Source organism: Rhipicephalus sanguineus, chromosome 1 (genome assembly GCF_013339695.2).
Source record: "Rhipicephalus sanguineus isolate Rsan-2018 chromosome 1, BIME_Rsan_1.4, whole genome shotgun sequence".
Taxonomy (NCBI): domain Eukaryota; kingdom Metazoa; phylum Arthropoda; class Arachnida; order Ixodida; family Ixodidae; genus Rhipicephalus; species Rhipicephalus sanguineus.
The window spans coordinates 235,103,257-235,122,044 of record NC_051176.1 but is presented as its reverse complement, the minus strand read 5'-3'; the positions used below and the strand labels follow the sequence as shown (position 1 = coordinate 235,122,044).

Sequence of the window (18,788 nt, the reverse complement as noted above, 5' to 3'; positions counted from 1 at the left end):
ATTGGAAACTGAGCTAGTTAATAATATGTATTTATCTTGTTGACTACGCAGAGCTCACACAAACATGGATCAAGAAAGAAAGGTATGAGACTAGTGCTGTATATTTAAAATAAACTTTCTTTTATACACTATGTCACGATTGAAGACACTGGCTCAACAGGACTAGGCACTAGAAGTCAACCATTGTAAGAAAGTACTAGTATTTTGGCTGCAATCTGTAATAACACAGCAACAAAAATAACTATACAAGGACTGTTATGTACTACTATTTGCGGAGCACCAGATTAGGCTGAATATATTAAAAGAAAAACTCGTTTGAATAGCGGGTCACAACAAGTTAGCTCCAGGCCCCTCCAGGCCCTCTCTGGCTTTCCTCTAATAAGTTCACCTCCTTTGAACTTCTCTGATTTACAAGTGCAGCTCATGTCCTGTGGAAGCATGCCAAAAAGACTGCATTTCAGACAAGAATGTTTTACTTTGCAATTGTGAATGAATACAGTTGTGAAGGTTTTCAGGCTCTTCTGGAAACATTGAATAGAAGGGAAGCACTTTTCTAACGAGAAAAGTTGATGTAGAAATTATGGTGCTACTACTTGGCCACATGTGACATTAGAATCCAGCACTTTCTTATTTAAGTGTTCTGACCCTATTTTCAAACTTGAGTTTTATTTCATTTTATTTTTATTCCCCTTAAATTGCCCATTGATGTGCTTTACATGAGGCAGAGCGAGTAGTACATTATCGGGAACAATAAGAATGAAATAAGACTAGATATTGGCGCGTGTATAACTACATATGGACGACAACGACGATGGGGGGATTTAATGGACACCATAGTGGGGCTGTGGATATTCAAGGACGAAGAAGACTGTTTTCCTATTCAGCTGATTTGAACAGGCTGTTTCGCTGTCTCAACGTGTTATTGTCTTTTGTTCACATATGTCACATATGAGTATGTGACAACTAAGCAGTTATATATTGCTAATCTGCAATACATGTCAGCATATTCAACAAAGAGCAATGAAAAACATGACAGCAGAAAAAATAATGATGTGACCGCAACAAAAAATGGTATTACAAGAAATAAAAATGTGGCCAGAATTCAAAGGAATTATCATGGCGCGAAGCATTGTGTGAATTGTAGTAGCATGAAACAGCAGCACGTGCCTAGCTGGTAAGGTGTGTGCGTCCGTGGTGAAATAGTTCAGTAGGTACACAGAGTCAGGGGCGGATCCAGGCGCTTGCTTTGGGGGGGGCGGTTGGTTGTTGGGGGGGGAGAGGGGGGAGGGGGGCGTTGCCCAACTTTAAAACTTCACGTTAGTAACCAAATGCTCATTATTTTTGTTCTCAGTTGCATTGCTCAGTGCCATTTCATTATCTAAAATTTCTCATATTTCCGCTAAACATTGGGGAACACGTATCAGTGTTGTTGGTAAGAGGAGGGTGAAAGAGGGAAGGGCAGGCCACCTGCTCGATAAATGAGTATTCCCACAACGGCGAGCTCTAGTATTCCTTGAACGTAGTTTCGGAGTAAGCCTCCCTTTGTTACCCCGCCCCCTCCTCCCCATTGCCTTTTTTTCTGGCCGGTCGTGTTGCCAGAAAATGCCCTTTCTATCTCCGCAGCCTAAGGACGGTCAAACGGAGCTTTCGGAGTCGCGCTCGATTATACCCCGCGCACGTGCTCTCGGAGGCTTGCTCGGTACTTCGGCGAATATAATTCACAGCACCACTGCCTGCCTTCCTTCTTTTTTTTTTTTTTTTGGACCAGCCGCTGAAGGTTGACTAAAAGGTAACTTGTTCTGCACGCTTTGTGGGACCACGGCCGGGCTAGACTGCACGTGCGCGCTCAAGCGCGCACGTGCAGTCTAGCCCGGCCGTGGTGGGACGAAAGATGCCAGTTTGAATGACACAGAACAGACTCCTGTCTCTGAGAAAAAGATGGGAGAATTTGAAGACCCCTCGCTTTGCTGAAGAGCTGATGGCCCTGGGAGTGGGGAGGAAACTTTAGCTCGCTTCCATAAAGGCAGCAGTTGCTTTAGCAAAATAGTTGAGGCTTGTGCTCGTCGGTGCCTATTTGAAAGATGCAGGACGCAGAAGAAATCTTTTCTAGAAAGCCTGTTTCGCTCTTAACAAAAGCGCTGGGCTGTGTGAGGGGTGCTTCCCTAGTCTCGGATTGGGATGGACACAGCGACCACCTGAAAAAATTCTACGTTCTGAAAAATGGCCTTCGGTGAGGTGAAAAGCGGGGGGGCGGGGGGGGGGGGGGGGGGGGGGGTGTTGGGTTGGCTTATAGCTTTGGGGGGGGCGATCGCCCAATCGCCCCCCCCCCTCCCTGGATCCGCCACTGCACAGAGTGAAAGTTGTGGCTTTACCTTTCTACCATCAGCATATGTGTCAAGTAGAAGGGCTACTTGACAAGGCCGCAAAAGGGGCCGATCCTGGAGCTAGGGCAACACTGAACTGTACTTAAGTGGTGGGAAACAGACCAAGCAGACGCACCGAACTGCAAGCCCTGAGAGAGCACGTCAACAAGCCCGTCAACATATTTTGATTTATAACAGTTGAACAGTGACTGTTTTGAAGCTCAGCACTACTCTTGTCAGATAACATTGGCAGCTTACCCCTAGAATGCCTTCAATGGCCATTTCATCAATGACAATGGGCAGAGAGGGAGGGTGCGCCACAGCCACCGTTACTGCACTCTGGTTGGACAGCTGATCCTGCTGAAGAGCCACCGGACAGACTGTTTCATTTTCAACCACCTTCACAGCAACAGCCCGGCAGAGAGCACCAATCTTGCGCTCTAACGTCCGCACTCCAGCTTCTCTTGTGTACTTGATCACTGGGCATATTGTAATCGTGAGACTGTAAGGCCGCTAGTTATAAACACTCGTCTACACTTGTCTACACACGTCACAATCAGAAGACTGAAGAAGGAATATGAAATCCTGCTATACTTGGGTAACAATCTCAGGACTCGAAGGAACCTCCTTTCATAAGTGGATGTTCCATCCGTTCTCAACCCCTCCCTATTCCTTTTCCAAAAAATAGTTACCTGATAGACTGTGTAATATGGACAATTACCATGCTCCCTGTCACAAATGAAACATTAGAATCCTATAACAGCCTGCTAACCCAACTGGGCTGATCTCAACATTACTGGTTCCAAAAGTGTCCACATTACAATGTATGTGACCAGAAGCATTACAACTTATTGATGGATTAGAGGAGGGGGCAATCACCCCCCCCCCCTCAACCTACAATTCTGGTGAATACATAAAACAGGCATCAACCAAGGCAAAAAGAAATTTAAGAAAGTGACGTTTCAGCCCTCACACAGAAGATTTTTCTTTTTAAGGATTTTATCAGTGCCTGTTTTTTTTTTTGCCATTTTTTTAACTAACCAGATGAGATTTCATCAGACTCTCAACTCCGCATACAATTCCAGTGCAAGTGGCCTAAAGCACGCCCCATGAGGAATGCACTACATTCAATGGCTATTGGTCCTACAGCTGGAAAGTTTATGTTTTGTAAACGTGTCGCATTTTAGGAAAGCAAAGACTGGATCTTACCAAGTTTTCTCAGTGCTTCATTGGTCACTTGCATCATATCAGTTGTAATACCATGCTCTTTCAGTTGCTTAGGAAGGAGATGGTTTCGAGCTATGTGCTCCTTCTCCTCATGAGTATAACCAGGTACAGGAATGACCTAGTTACCAAAAAAATATAAAGAGCAAAATTACTTTTTAGTTAAGCCTTTAATAAGTACAGCTGCTAGTTTTTATACTTTTTACACTTTGCCATCTGATTAGACAAGACTCTTTCGGTATGAAATTTTTGATGTCATTTAATAAATTTTTTAATACAGCATGCACATCATGCATACCTGGCACCAAGCAATGCTAAGTGAGTAAAGCATCCCCCCCCCCTAATGACTTCTGCTAAGAAGCAAGACTAAGAGCACAAAAGTAAATGTAAATTTTCAATGGCCTGAAATCTATAACACTGACTCTCACATATGCACGTCAACACATTTCAAGAAATACCAGCATAACTGACACAGTGTAAGAACCCACTTGCCTCCATCCTGTCCAAAAGAGCTGCTGGAATTGTGGAAACTGTATTGGCTGTGGCAATAAACAGAACACTTGAAAGATCATAAGGAATGTTCAAGTAGCTGAAAAATGCAGATAAGGAAAAGAATAAGAGAGATGGGGCGAGAAAAATAATAACTTACAATTACGCTTATCCTTCCAGTCCAAATTTCTCCTAAAAGAGGCACAACATTTTGCATGCCTCAAACAAATTTTTGAGCATACGTAATATTACTCAGGTTTGAAAAGTACACTTCGTGTCGGGAATTCTCTAAAAATTACTCTGAACAAGAAGCTTTCTTTCAATATGGACAGATATTACACAATAAAATTAGTTAAGTGAAAAAAATGCCACAGTTCTGCCCGTAAACCAAAGCTCTGACGGTGACGGCAGTACATCTAACACCTATAAAATGTTTCATAGTTTTATCAGCCCAGTATAGTGCAATAAACATCCGCAAATTAAACTAAATTAACAAGCATGGTATCTACACAAACAGGCAAAAACAAACACATCACACCCGATGATCCCAAACACTGGCTTTCACAACGTTGGCAAGGATGAACAGTGCAAACGTAAGTTAGCAAATGCATAGAGTAGCTTTTTGCTTTTCTGATATAATGCCAGCTGCAACATTAGGCATGCAGAGATCCAGGGATGCTGGCGGAGACAGTCACACAAAGCTACCATCAGCTCGCTTAATAGCAAGATAGGGTGTGGGAGTTTTGAGGACCTGTGCAGCCAAGAAGGGCACCTTCTTTTCTGTCTTTGACCTCCCCATGAAAGGCTGACTAAAGAAGGGGCAAACTCACCCCGCCACCCCCCATCTCCCCAGCCTGAGTGTTTTCAAAGCCTCTCCCCTCCCTCATACACATGAAAATGGCAAGCTCTCGAACATGCTTTCTTTTGATTCCACAACAAAAAGCATGAGGGGCACAATAGCATATTATCGAACTTGGGCCTTATACGGGCCACCACGGTGACAGTGACGATTCAACAAATCTTTTGCTTAGATTGTCCGTATACCTAATTGCTATCACACACAAAAAACAAGAACAGCACAACATCATCACAAATACTTATTCATTACGTCCCCTCCCGCTTGGGCCCTTGTGCCTGCAGTATCAGATAAGTAAATAAATAATACATTCAAAATGGCTGTCCTTCGATGACAAACAGCAGATTAAGCCACTTTAAGTGTATTGAAGTCAAATAATACCAAAATCTTGTCTGTGTTTGTAACCTTCAAAGCATAGAATCATATACAGCCCTAATTGACAAACCTTACATTAGTATGCACATCGTAATGTCTCCTGGTTTTCAGGCATGGCTAAAAATTAAAAAAAAAAAAAAAGAAAAAGTGAAAGCCCAATGTATTGTCACCACTTGTTGCACACTTTAAATCACTGCCCCAGTCCTGATTGCGATCATATACCCAAATATGCACGAAATACTGTCCAGGCTCCAATAAATAAAAAAAAAAAGAAAACTTGGCAGTTTGAGTGAATTCAGGTGGACAAAGGGACATAAATGCACCTTATAGTTACGGTTCAGTATTGCCAATTTTCATCTTTCTAAAGTTTACCGCGGTACTCACACTTACTACCATCCAAAGATAAAATTTTTTTTTCTGCAAATATATTTTTACAGATCAACATTGCCTGACATTATTTGTTGGATAATTTTTTATATTAGGTGCACTGGTTTTCTTCGAGGCTTGCTAAATTTGTTGACACTGAAAGATGCAGTAGGACTGCTGATCTTCTTGACACTCTAAGCCTAGGGTCTCACACACGCGGCCCGCAGCTCCACACTGAATAAAGTTTTCTGACTTTGCTAAATAGTACTTGCATTACTTTCTCGCCTATTAATGAGAACTAACAGACAATAATACCAAAGAAAGTATAGGAGACGTTAGCTGTAGTAATTAGAATATAAATGTGAAGAAAGTAAAGTGGACGAAAAGACAACTATTGCAATTAATAGCGCTTTGTTCAGGTAAGCTACTGAGACGGGACTGGTCTCAAGCATTTTTTTTTTTTTCGTGAGGCACCCCATGTGGTCACTATGAGTTGAAACATCACTGTGGCACGAAAACTCTATATTTCAGAATCGGCATCCAGATTTTAGTCATTGTGGAAATCAATATTGACATGTTTTTCTAATCTGACGTCAAATCCCCTTTAGAAGTGACACATATATGGGTTATGGGAAAGGTGTTCTTTCAAATGGCAACGTTAGGTGACATTTTTTTCGAGCTCTCTCTCCCCCCCCCCCCCTCCCGGCCTTTGTGGAACTAAATTTTGTGATGGCGGCCCGCTACCTGAGGTGAGTTTGAGAACCCTGCTTTAGGCCAATACACTATGAAGCAAATGAAAGCATAGGGGATATTATTTGTAGTTGTTTAACTGTATTGTATTAATTATGACATAAATGAAAAGGAATTAAGGTGGACAAAAAAACACCTTTGCCATCGGTGGATCTCAAACCCACAACACTGTCAAGATTACATTCGCAGAAATACCCAACAAAGTGGACAGGGAACGCCCACTGTCATAGCTCAATTGGCAGAGCATTGTACGCGTAATTCGAAGGTTGCTTTCCTTGGCATCATTGTCTGTTGGCATCATTAGGTTGGGCCTAACATAGAAATGAGCCTCTCAACTCATTCCCTTGCTTTCGTTCTTGACACTGCAGTGGCATTTAATGCACAAAATATGACAAGTCCGAAAGAAGTAGTATAGCAGACACAAAATGCCATATAGGCCTACACCTACCCCCTTTCCCTACTGACTTTTCTGGTGAAACACCCCTGCTGTTTCTTGTTCTTGTTGCAGCAGTAGAAGAAAGAGAAAAATAAGAAGAAAGGCAAAGGCTGCTTCAGCAGCAGGCTGACTGACAGGCTCTTTGTATCGAAGCACATCTGGGCCTGCATCCGCATACCAATCAGAACTTGAGCAGTCAGGTAAATTTAGTTTCACTGACCCTTTTCAGTTAAAACTGAATTTTGAAAAAAAAAAAAAGAACCTTAATTACCTGACATCCTTTCTTTTTCGTTTGCACCAGACATGCTGAACTATAATTCTAGGACAGTGCCACGTCAAGAATTCAAGATAAGTTCCCACCTAGGAGCATGATACTATATCGTTCTTTAGTTCCTCCACACTTCAGGAAAGAGGCACCTGATGGATGCTACAGTCACAGAGTGCACCAGTGTTAGGTGACAATTAGTACACCATGATACCCTACACACAAATTGCCAAAGTCACACAGAGCAGGCAAGCAGAACACCACAGTTGCATTCTTCGAAGGCTGCCAACTCTAAGTAGAACTTGTCATCACCAAGTCATCAGAAGTATTGTAATGAGTGTAAATCAAGCTGAGGATTTACATGGCTAAACAAACCACTTGTGAAATGTACAAAACTTTTTGATCTCATGTAAAGTTAAGACATCAAAGTGCCACAAGGATACTGATCAATGAAGGCACAGTTCTGCTCTGGATCCAGGACCTCAAGTAAAGCTGCAGCAGGGTCACCATGGATTCCAGGGGTCTAAGGAAACAAGGCCAACAAAACACGCCATCATAAGCAATAACTACATAGGATTAATGTGCAAAATTCAGTTCTTCATTCCCATTATTTACACATCCCAGTAGAATGTCAGTAAGCATTATGTTAATACAATATTTAAAAGTGGACTAACTAATATAACATGCTGCACTGCAGCGCCACCGTAGTCCACAACATAAAACAACCTGGTTCAACATATTTTATGTCAGTAAAATCTTCTAACAGATGAAGCATTTTCACGTCCAAATCCTAAATCCTCCCGGTCATTATTATGCAGTTTTTGTCGCCAAAAGCTCAGTTTCAGCAATGCCAGTACCACAACAGCCTTGAAGCACTATACATACAATTTACTGCGACTTTAATGCTCTACCACATGCTCCCTCTGAACTGGGATGGCTACATATTTGACTCTGTGCCGAAATCTATACAGAACCAACAGAAAAAACTCATACACTAGTCAAAGCTACTGTCAAAAGCAATCATGTGCAGTGGTTTCCTTTCAGAAATAGACTTCTGGTCCATAAACCAATGTGCCCGAGGAGTCCCACAGGAACTATATAGTCAACCATTTGCAACGTTCTACACACTGCAAGCACAAGTACATTAAAACAAACCAAATTCTATGTCGTCATCACCATCATCATCAGCAGCCTATCTTATGTCCACTGCTGGACAAAGGCTTCTCCTAATTATCTTCAAGCAACCCTGTCCTGTGTGGGCCAATTCCATTTTATGCCCGCAAATTTCTTAATTATGTCGCATCACATAACCTTTTGTTGCCATCGGCGGTGCTTCCCATCTCTTGGTATCCATTCCGACTCTCTAACTGACCATCAATTATCCATCTTCTCATGAAATGACCAGCCCAGGTCCATTTTTTTTCTAATGTCAACTATAGGATATCGGCTACCTCTGTCTGTTCTCTGATCCACTCCGCTGTCTTCCGATCTCTTGGTGCTACTGCTATCACTTTCCTTCCGTCACATGCAGTGTGGTCCTTACCTTCTTCTCGAGTTTATTTGTTATTCTCAAAGTTTCTGCCCCGCATGTTAGAAGTGGCAAAATGCAATGGTTGTACACTTTCTGTGTTAGTGACAGCGGTAAGAATTTTATGTATAGGGAACTAAAGCCTGTGAACACACTAAATGTGCACATGCAACTTAACACTGTATAACTTTTCTTCATGAATGTGAGTTTCTGTGTGCACATTTCATAGTAATACTGCACTTTCCCTTGAGTTCCCTGAAGCTCATTCAAGCATGATCTCACTTGTAGTAAGAGCTCAGAAGGTTTATCACGTATATTAACCAACTAATGAAACTGACAGAAAATTAGGCCAAGGAAAGCATAGGGGACATTATTTGTGGTTCCTTAACTGTAGTGTAAAGATTCACTGTTAAATTGAAAGGAATTAAAGTGGATGAAAAATCACCCTTTCCGTCGCTGGGATCCAAACCCACAACCTTCAAATTACGCGTAGTGTTTCACATTTGCCACCTGAGTTTCGAGTGGCGATGGCTAACATTCCCAGGTATTAGGCAGACATAAATACCTTACAAAAAAGTGGACGAGGGAGCGCCCTCCGTTGCAGCTCAAATGGCAGAGAATCGGGCGCGTAATTCGAAGGTTGTGGGTTCGGATCCTTTCAATTTAAGAGAGATTACACTACAGCTAAGAAACCACAAATAATGTCCCCTGTGTATTCCTTGGATTAATTCTCTGTCGGTTTCATTAGTTGAGTTTAATACAGAAAAAACGAGCCCCTCGGACAATTTTCCTACTTTCGTATATATTAACCAAGTGAGTTTTACTGAAATATAAAGTGTTAAGTTTGAAAACTGAAATATTACAACAATAAATGTACTTATCTCACCATTTTGTCAATTTCGTCCAGCAGAAACACAGGGTTTTTGACACCAACAGTTCGCAATCCTTGAATGATTCTGCCCGGCATTGAACCAATGTACGTCCTGCGATGACCCCTAATGTCTGCTTGGTCACTCACTCCACCCAATGATATCCTGCAAGAGACATGGCCAACACCCTATATCAGGCTACAAAAATGCCAAAGAGAAAATATGTTAGCAATACTTCATTTAAAAAAGATCACTTGTAGATAAACCTACAATTGATGTCCCCTCCCATTCCTCTAGATCGACACCACAAATCTTATATTTCCGCAGTAAATTTCATGGTTCAAGAATGGCAAGGAAACTGTTCACATTTTACGCGATATGACTAACTTAACAGTTAAAAAGGCCTCTCCCGAGGCCTCAATGCAAATTTTCTTTATACACTGGAAGTTCGAAGGAGTCTAGAGAAAATTTTATTAAAAGATCTTTAAAATCCACTCATCATTGCATAAAAAGTGAACTGTCCTTTTACCATGGCACCAGGTGGTGAGTGTCACTGTCAACGGAGACACTCTCCCCCTTTGCCTCGGCCACTATCTGCAAGCAGCTTTTTTTCCTCGCTTTTGAGTGATGGCAGAGCATAAAAAAGGGGGTGGGGTGGCAATAGCTTTTCTTAAAACATTTTCCCCTTTCCCGTGTCATCAATATGGTGCAATGAGTGTGCCAAATAATGAGACAAAAGTAGGGGAAAGGCTCGTGAAGTGCAGATGGCCGCAATTTGGGCAAACAAAACTATACATGAGACCGATAGACAGGTGTGGAGACCTTGTGCTGAGCAAAGGCTCTTTGATCACTGCCCTTGCCTTGGTGAAGTTTGTGTGTGACAGCTTACATACAATTCAGCCAAGAGCAACGTATCAATACAGACTGTGGGTATTAATCAACGGTGCATAGACAGATGACAACTGAGGGTATCGATCAACGCTATTCACATTGCCCAGGTCTTTCAGGAAACCAAGAAGCAAACACCTGACTGTAGAAGCAAGATATTGTGGTTACACCCAAGATGCACCTCTCTGGCATTCCAGGTAGTCTTTAAGCATAACTACTGAGAGGGGGTTAGCATTAAAGAAGACACACACAGGGGAACAAACAAAAGTGACACTTATCTATGTGCCTGATCACAAGAATGTGTGCTGATAGAACTTTTAAAGGAGCACTGCAACTCTTTTCCAAGTAACCATCGAATGGCTTTATTAAAGGAGTCTACTGCCTCACGAATCGACCACCGCAAAAATTTTTAGAATCCGTCAAGTACGAGTGGAGTTGGAGATTTGTCACAAGCTGTAATTGCTTTCTCTCTTCTCTCATCCTGACAAGCGTGCTGGAAGCTAAGCAGGGAGGGATGGCATGGGGGAAAGACGTTACGTCACGCACACGTTATAACCTTGAGCACTTTTTCTCTTTTTTTTTTTCTTCAAACGCGTGGCTTACTTTCACTGTGATTGCGAGTGCACGCAAGCATGTGGCAGCTTCCTGCGAAGGCCGCGGTAACTATGCAGCTCACGATGCTCGAATCAGCCAATGGCCGTGAAATTAGGTATATGGTGCGGTCATTTGGGTATATGGCATCATTTGTCAAGAGAAGAGGGAAAGATTTCTAGCTGACTTTGTGAATGAATTATTAATTCCAGGCCGCATGCTGCACTATAATGTTTAGCTCACGTGTTCTCAGGTGCCTCGATTACCAATAAGCAGCGTTTCATGACCATGTACAAAAAGTGTTGCAGGGCCCCTGTAAGTGAAGAATTTAGCATTGTTGCTTCCTCCCAAACTGTTATTGTTACCTGTGACACGAGGAATTTGCAATTTTCAGTACCATGCTGTGCACTCCAAAGATATTGGTACTTGCCCATTCATGGAAATACCTACCATAAACATAAAAGCCCGTTTCCATTATGTCTTTCACTAGTAATTGACTATCACTATGCAAATTAACTTGAATTTTGCTGAGAAGTGTCTGGTCACTAAGAATCGTGTGGTGAAGCAGAAAAAAACCTTGCACAACCCAAAGGAAAAACAAAACAACTATAGGTTTCCTTGTGACTTCATGCTGAAACTAGATAGATAATTCTTCCCTCTCAAAGGGCTCTAAAATGTTGAACAAGGGGACACGCAGAACTCCGAATGAAGAAATGAGCTTCCAGTTGTTCAATAAATGATATTCAGCTCAGTCACAGTTGAGCACAGTATTGCCCAGGGACTACAGGAATCAACTTATCACAGTTAAAAAGTACTGAAGGGCCCCATTCATGGAAAGCAAGAGTCACCTCCCTGGCCACAAAGCAGACTCGCACATAAAGAGTCTTGCAAGTGAATAAATACAGGCACACTGCCACTCTGCCAGCTCTTGGAATATGTGCATGTACTAATAAGCAGCCTTTATCAGGAGAAGGAGGTTTACATTTGACATAGCTACTTTCAACAGTGCAAAACACAATTGAAAAGGTACACATAGGTTGCACATTGTATGTGTCCAGCACATTCCTCATTTATTTCACTGTTGACAGTTACTATCACAAGTTCACATGTGCCAGTGGGCATAGAAAAGACATGCCTGTAGAACTCGCGGCCCAAGGAGCGAGCTATAGAACGTCCCACACTGGTCTTTCCAACACCAGGAGGACCCACAAAGCACAAGATGGGACCTTTCAGAGAGCTCCTCAGCTTCCTCACAGCCAAGTATTCAAGAACCCGCTTCTTAAGTTTTTCCATTCCATAGTGATCAGCATCCAAGTCAGACCTGAAAAAGTTGAACACATGTGACAAAACATATAAAAAATTTGTGGAAAGTTTTCATAATAAACCTACAAACATCTGGGGATGAGGGCCAATACGAAGAAGTGCTATATAAATTTAAAGCACCTGGATTTTGCAAGGTCCACTACTTCTGGAGAACTATGTGACCAGGGCAAGTCAATGAGCAGCTCCAAGTAATTTCTTGTCATGGCATGCTCGGGCATATGTGGTGGCATCTTCTTCAGCCTCTGAAAGTAAGGTATGCAGATAGTATATGACTATATATCTATACAACAGAAAAACTGCAAACAAAATTAAATGCTCTTTCTACTGCTCACAGATTTACCATAACAAAGAGCTTCATTATCAAAGTAACTAATATAAAAGTACAGAGGCAGCCTGAAAATTCTTCGCAAATTACCTGCAATTCTTTTGTTGCTACCTTTCTAGCATGATCAGGCATTTCAGCTGCCCTGAAAATGAAGCAAAGAAGGAGAAAAGTAAGAACAACTACGTCATCAACACTTAACATGAACATAAACTTTCCAGTGATACGGGTGGTGTGAATGTACAATTTGGCTAGAATAACAAGTTCATGTACTCCACATGAACATCAGTTATGTTCACAGAAATCTTATAACTATGTTTATAACACGATACTACTAGGAAATCTCAGCAAACCTATGTTGGATTTAAGGGCCGACACTGCAAGACCAATATTTTTGGTAGATAGCATGCCAATTATGGCACGTAACCAAATAAACTAGGCTTGTGCGAATATTCGAGCACTTCGAATATTCGAACGAATATCACAGTATTCGAATTCGCTTCGCTTCGAATTTAAATTAGTGTAAATTTCAAAGTATTCAAAATGAACGAATAGGTGTATATTAGTCCGCATGTAACCCCCCTGTAAAGGTAGTTTCACAGCAATTAAGGGGTGCTATACGGTGAATACACCTTTCAAGAAAAAATCCACACTGCCGTAAAGCCCAACTTCAAGGTTAAATGAATATATTACCCTTACATCGATTAATATTTTTTAAGTTTAAAAGCTTGTTACACAAGATTATATGCTCTAAGTACAGTAAATTCTTAAACGTAACATATTTTACAGATTATCACTTACACAGTACCAAAAGTCAAATCCTGCTACTGTTCTAAGTTGCTTCCACTTCCTTTGAACCAAAAAGAATGACATTTGCATATGCCTTGTTTCAATTAAAAAAAAAATATTGTGCAGGTTAGTTGGGTCATGAAAATGTGCTCAGTTTTCTTTATATGTGATATATACTATTCGAATTCGATTTGAAATTATTTGACCTAATCACTATTTACTTCGAATTTGCTTTGAACCTCAAATTTACTATTTGCACCAGCCTAAAATAAACCACTGTCGTAACAGAGGTTGTACTGATTAAAGAGGGTGTATTCAATTTGCCACTGTAAATCAAGGTCGGCATACTCATGAGTATAATGAGTCATACTTGCTTCACTCTCATTTCACAGGTGGGAGAGGAGAGTTAGTCGGTGATGATAAGTACGGGTGGGTATGACTATGAAGAGTGCTCGCAAACTTAGCCAATGACGACAGTGAACAAGGGTGAGTTTCAGTTAACGTATGAATGTGAGTGACTATCAGCCACTCACAGTGAATGCGTGTGTACTCAAATCTCATCTAAATATAAACGGGATATAATGAAGTAATGGTACAACAAAGTAAACTCAAGTGCCCTTGAATTTCTCACAGAAATCTATACAGTCAAACCCGTTTATAACGAACTCGAAAGTGCCGCGAAAACTGGTCGTTAGATCAGTAGTTCGTTGTAAATGGACTCGCCCTCAAAAACAATGCACTTAGCGACCAAGCCGCTTTTTTTTTTCTGCGAATTTTTATCGACAAGTGCTAACAACTCCTCTGGTGAGAAGTTAGGCCTTTTCGCGTTGTGAAGCGACGCCCGCTGCGTGCACGAGTGAATTAAACCGCCTTTTCAGTGAACCGACACCGTTTCACTGAACCGTAGTACCACCAGTACCGCCACGTGGAGCCGATCATCCCTGGATAGTTGCGTGCAGCGCGTCACATACTCGGTTCACGCCATCACTGCCGGGCCGCTTGCATTTGTACGCGCATTTGCGCGCTCTTTGTGCCAGCTTCACTTCGGACCGTGCACGGGTGCGGCGAGTAGCCTGTTCGTTCAACGTGGCAAAGACAAGCATTTTGCAAGCAACGCAGACTGTACGTCTCCGCGATGCTCTGACAGCCCTGCACGACAGGCGCGGCGTGCTTGGGTTAACACGCTGTATATGCTCGCTGTAAGTGCATCGACGTTCCTCGGTGCCCGTGCCACTCAACTCGCTTCGTTTATACAAAGCGACGTGCACTTTATCTCGCATGGCGCGGCGGCGGCGAACTTGCGAACGGCAATGGCATTGCACGCTTGTACTGCTTGTACCGCCGTCACTCCGAACAGTTTATGCCACACGAGCAGCCGAGCCGATAGCTGCAGATGAATGTGATAAGGTTGGCGGCGATAAATCATAATGGCACCTCCATCGCCGGCCACCACATCGCCTGCGCTCTCTTCTGATGCTTGTCCCTGAAGGAATTGCCGCAATCGGGCGGAAGTCATAATCACCGATCGGCCGGTCTCTGCCATTACCGAAAAGATGAAAGATATTTTGCGGCATATTGTGACGTCGACACAGTGAACATTTAAGCGCCGAAAAGTTATTGCGGTCAAATTCGCTTATTGCATTTTATGGCTTCTTGCGTTCCAAGGCATAAGTTCATCGTAGGTGGTCGTAGCTGCAGAGAACAGCGCCAGGAAAGGTTGCCTTGCTAAAGGTGACTACAAGGCTTCATGCTGCCTCCTATTTCTTTCTTTCTTTCTTTTTTTATTCCCCACTGCCATTCTGCATCTGAAGAAAAGACTGGAAAGTGAGTGACCTCGCTCGCAGCGTCCGAAAGCAGCGCGTGCGGTGCTCGCCGATCTCTGGTATCTTTATCACGAGTAAACTGGACCGGGAGATGCGCGAGCGCGCGCCTCTCATGCTTTAGAAGACCTGCTTTAACTTTTTTGTAGCTTCGTATACGCCATATTTTTACCGCGACCGTGTCTGAAGTGTTCGTTGTAAAAGTAGGAGGCTTTGAAAAATGTTCGCTATATGTGGACGCAATTTCAATGGGTAGCATAGGAAAATCGTAAGTGCACCGAAATATGGTCGTTATAACCGATAGATCGTTATATCTGGGATTGTTATAAGTGGGTTCAACTGTATATATTTACAGCCTAACTTCAGTTAAGTAAAAATGCTCGATCAATGTAAATATAACAAACTGCAGTCGTATACAACTTTAGAGGGCAGCGGCATTTCCACCCAAAATGTGGATTAACACAAGCCTGCACCAATGAGTGCATGCTCTAAAGTGGCATAAAGTGACGAGAACAGTAGTGAGGACTTCTTGGACAAAAAAATACATCTGGCCAAATGGAGTGTAGCTGCTGTAGCAAATCATTACAAAAATTTTTTTAAGCTTATGTATGAACAGACTACTATTACTAATGATGCTGCAGCATGCAAACTGCACCACATTAATTTGACTAACAATGTGGGCAAATACAAAGTACAAATGAAGAAGGTACTCACTTTATTTTCTTCTCCAACAAACCAACCTCATCTCCTTCCTCAAAATCGTCATCATCAATATCCAGCTGTTGTCTCGGTCGATGAGGTGATCCAACCTTTTCAATGTGAAAAGCGCGTGATGTGCTCCCATCTTTCTTTGCTTGATGCAAAAATTGAAGACTCTTAAAAATAAATAAATACGAAAGTTTTAACAAGCATAGAGATTATAAACAGCAATATTGTACTCGGAATCAAATAACAACATTAAACTAGGAATAAAACCTTCAATATCTGCACAATACCGTTTGTGGGACCTGTACACTCAAAAATATGGAATATTATTACACTTAGATGCTTTTACAACAAAACTACCTGCCTAACCCATATGTACCGGCACACTATATGTGCACTGTGAAAGCCTCAACAGTAAAAGTGGTTACATGAAATTTCCTGTACACACAATTTCCTGAAATTTGCTGAGTTTGGAAATCCCTGGCAGCTGACTTGTTGCATTACAATGCATGTATGCAGCAGTGCTTCCGGTTCTTCGCAGCCCAGTGAATCGAATGGCTAAACACATAGTTCGACAACTTGCACTAGTATGGCCTGCACTAGGCACAACCTTTGCCACAATTAGTTCCACTACTTGGGAGTAATGCTCAACTCACTAGGGCAAGTCCAGTAACAAGGGAAGAGATAGTGGATTTGAAGCTTTGTACCTCGACCTTCTGTCATACCCAATTTCTTTTTGTCACCCGTTGCACTGCCAAAGAGCAATGCTACAAACTTCAATGCCATACGGCAAAAATTGCAGTTGCCCATTCTATTAGACATAATGTGCAGAAAGACCCCAGTGATATTTTTTTCATCAAGTATCTCTTGGATTCCTGTTAAATAATGGCTTTATTTCGCTGAACATGATCAACCTCCTCTATTGGAAGCAATACAATGCATAAATTATACAAGAAAGTGAGCTGTATAATGAAGGACTTCAAAGGCACCAAGTGTTTTGTTACACAAGCACTTGACTGTATTCCTTATGGCACAGGAAACTACTTAGTGTACAATGATTACAATGTATTACCCTTACCAAAACTGAAGTCTTGAATGCACAGATATTAAACCTCTAATCACCTGTGCTGTGCATGTTTACTGCTAGACAGGAGAGAAACCTGAGCCGACAGCGGAGAGCCAACGGCGGCATGCGGGCCCGGCCTGCCCGCCGAAAAGATTACGGGGGCGCAAGTCGGGGAGGGAAACTTCAAAATAAAGACACTCTCAGAATGAACACCATACATGTCGGTTGTATATGTTTCTCGCCCTCCGTGAACACTACATGATGGCAGCGTACGTCTGAACCTGCAACGTACGGTCCGATGGTGGGTTTGCAAGTTCAGCAAGGAAAAATGGCAATGACCAGCTTTCAATGCAAAGCCTTCGGAGGAATTTAACTTTGCAAATTCAAGTCAGTGGCCACAATGGAAGCGGCATTTTGAACGTTTTCGCATTGTGAGTAGCCTCGCCTCAAAATGCACTGTGGAACAAGTCTACGCATTGGTTTACTTTATGGGCGACAAGGCAGAAGACATCCTTGCCTCATTGAAACTAACAGAGGAGAGAAGAACAGCTACAATGATGTTCTGCAGGTGTTCGAAAACCACTTCGTAGTTCGAAGGAATGTCATGAACGAAAGAGCGATATTCTTAAGAAGAGAACAGCGGGAAGGAAAAGGGGTCGAAGAGTTCGTCACAGAGCTACACAGACTGGCCAAGTTGTGCAACTTCAGAGATTTGCATGACGAGATGATCCAGGATCGGACAGTAGTGGGCATCAGAGACCGCAAGCTGTCAGGAAGAATGCAGCTGGACACGGAGCTGACCCTCGAAAAGGCCACCACCATGGCCCGACAGTCTGATGTGATAAAGGAACAAGCTGCTATGCTGCACAGCTACAATGAAGAGGATGTGGATAGAGTCGGCCAGGCTCGAACTCCAGCTGTGCCTCCAGGAAAGCGAAAGACGCATGCCATGCAAGCTTAGAAGTAGCCTGAAGCCAAAGTGAAGCAGTGCACGTTCCGTGGCTACTCGCAGCACACTACAGGGAAGTGCCGTGCACAAAAACGACATGGAACAAGTGCCATCAAAAGGGACATTTTGTCTGTGTCTGCAAAGGAAGAGCATCAGTCCGCGAGATCATCGGTAACCAACGACGCATTTCTCGAACTCATCTCATTCAGCTGCGACAACAAGTGGATGGCTACTGTGGACATTAATAGGTCGCCTGTCACCTTCAAAGTGGCTACAAGAGCAGATGTGACCGATTCCTCTCCAAATGTATAAGAGAGATTTCAAGAATATGCATCTCCAGAAGCCATATAAGGTCTTGAGGGGACCCAACCAGTGGGAACTTGCTGTCTCCGGCATGGTTACAGCAGTGATATTGTACCGCGACACGTCATCGAAAGGAAGTACAGTAGAACCCCGCTGATACGTTTTTGAAGGGACCGTAGGAAATAAACGTAAGAGACGGGAAACGTAAGAGCCGAAAAACAAGAAAAACGACAAAATATTTAGTGGTTCAGAATTTTATTTCAATGCTTACGAGCAGCACAAAAATTGGCGCGCTCAGCCGCAATCTAGTCGATGGATAGAAACGCGGAGCTGGGGACGGCCTCTTCCACAGAAATGTAATCAACGTATGTGATCTTTTTAACACCAACAGCTGTAGGCATGAAAGAACTAAGCACACGCAATCACTACCAGCGCGGCGAGTCCGACCGCGAACCGCGCGCACGACCATGCGAGGTCCAACCAGCTCGAACTCCTCCCGTCCTCCGACAAA

At 42.7% G+C, this 18,788-nt stretch overlaps 1 protein-coding gene across 1 annotated transcript in view; it reads right to left on the bottom strand.

The window, feature by feature from the left end:
- Positions 1–18,788, bottom strand: part of LOC119374938 (lon protease homolog 2, peroxisomal) — a 49,663-nt gene that overhangs the window by 11,569 nt on the left and 19,306 nt on the right. The window contains exons 6-14 of the mRNA XM_037645139.2: positions 15,969–16,129; positions 12,739–12,790; positions 12,444–12,565; positions 12,136–12,321; positions 9,539–9,686; positions 7,568–7,647; positions 4,080–4,176; positions 3,573–3,708; positions 2,622–2,842 (exon numbers count right to left, since the gene is read on the bottom strand). Of these exons, the coding sequence (XP_037501067.2) occupies positions 2,622–2,842; positions 3,573–3,708; positions 4,080–4,176; positions 7,568–7,647; positions 9,539–9,686; positions 12,136–12,321; positions 12,444–12,565; positions 12,739–12,790; positions 15,969–16,129 (1,203 nt within the window). The remainder of the gene's footprint in view (positions 1–2,621; positions 2,843–3,572; positions 3,709–4,079; positions 4,177–7,567; positions 7,648–9,538; positions 9,687–12,135; positions 12,322–12,443; positions 12,566–12,738; positions 12,791–15,968; positions 16,130–18,788) is intronic.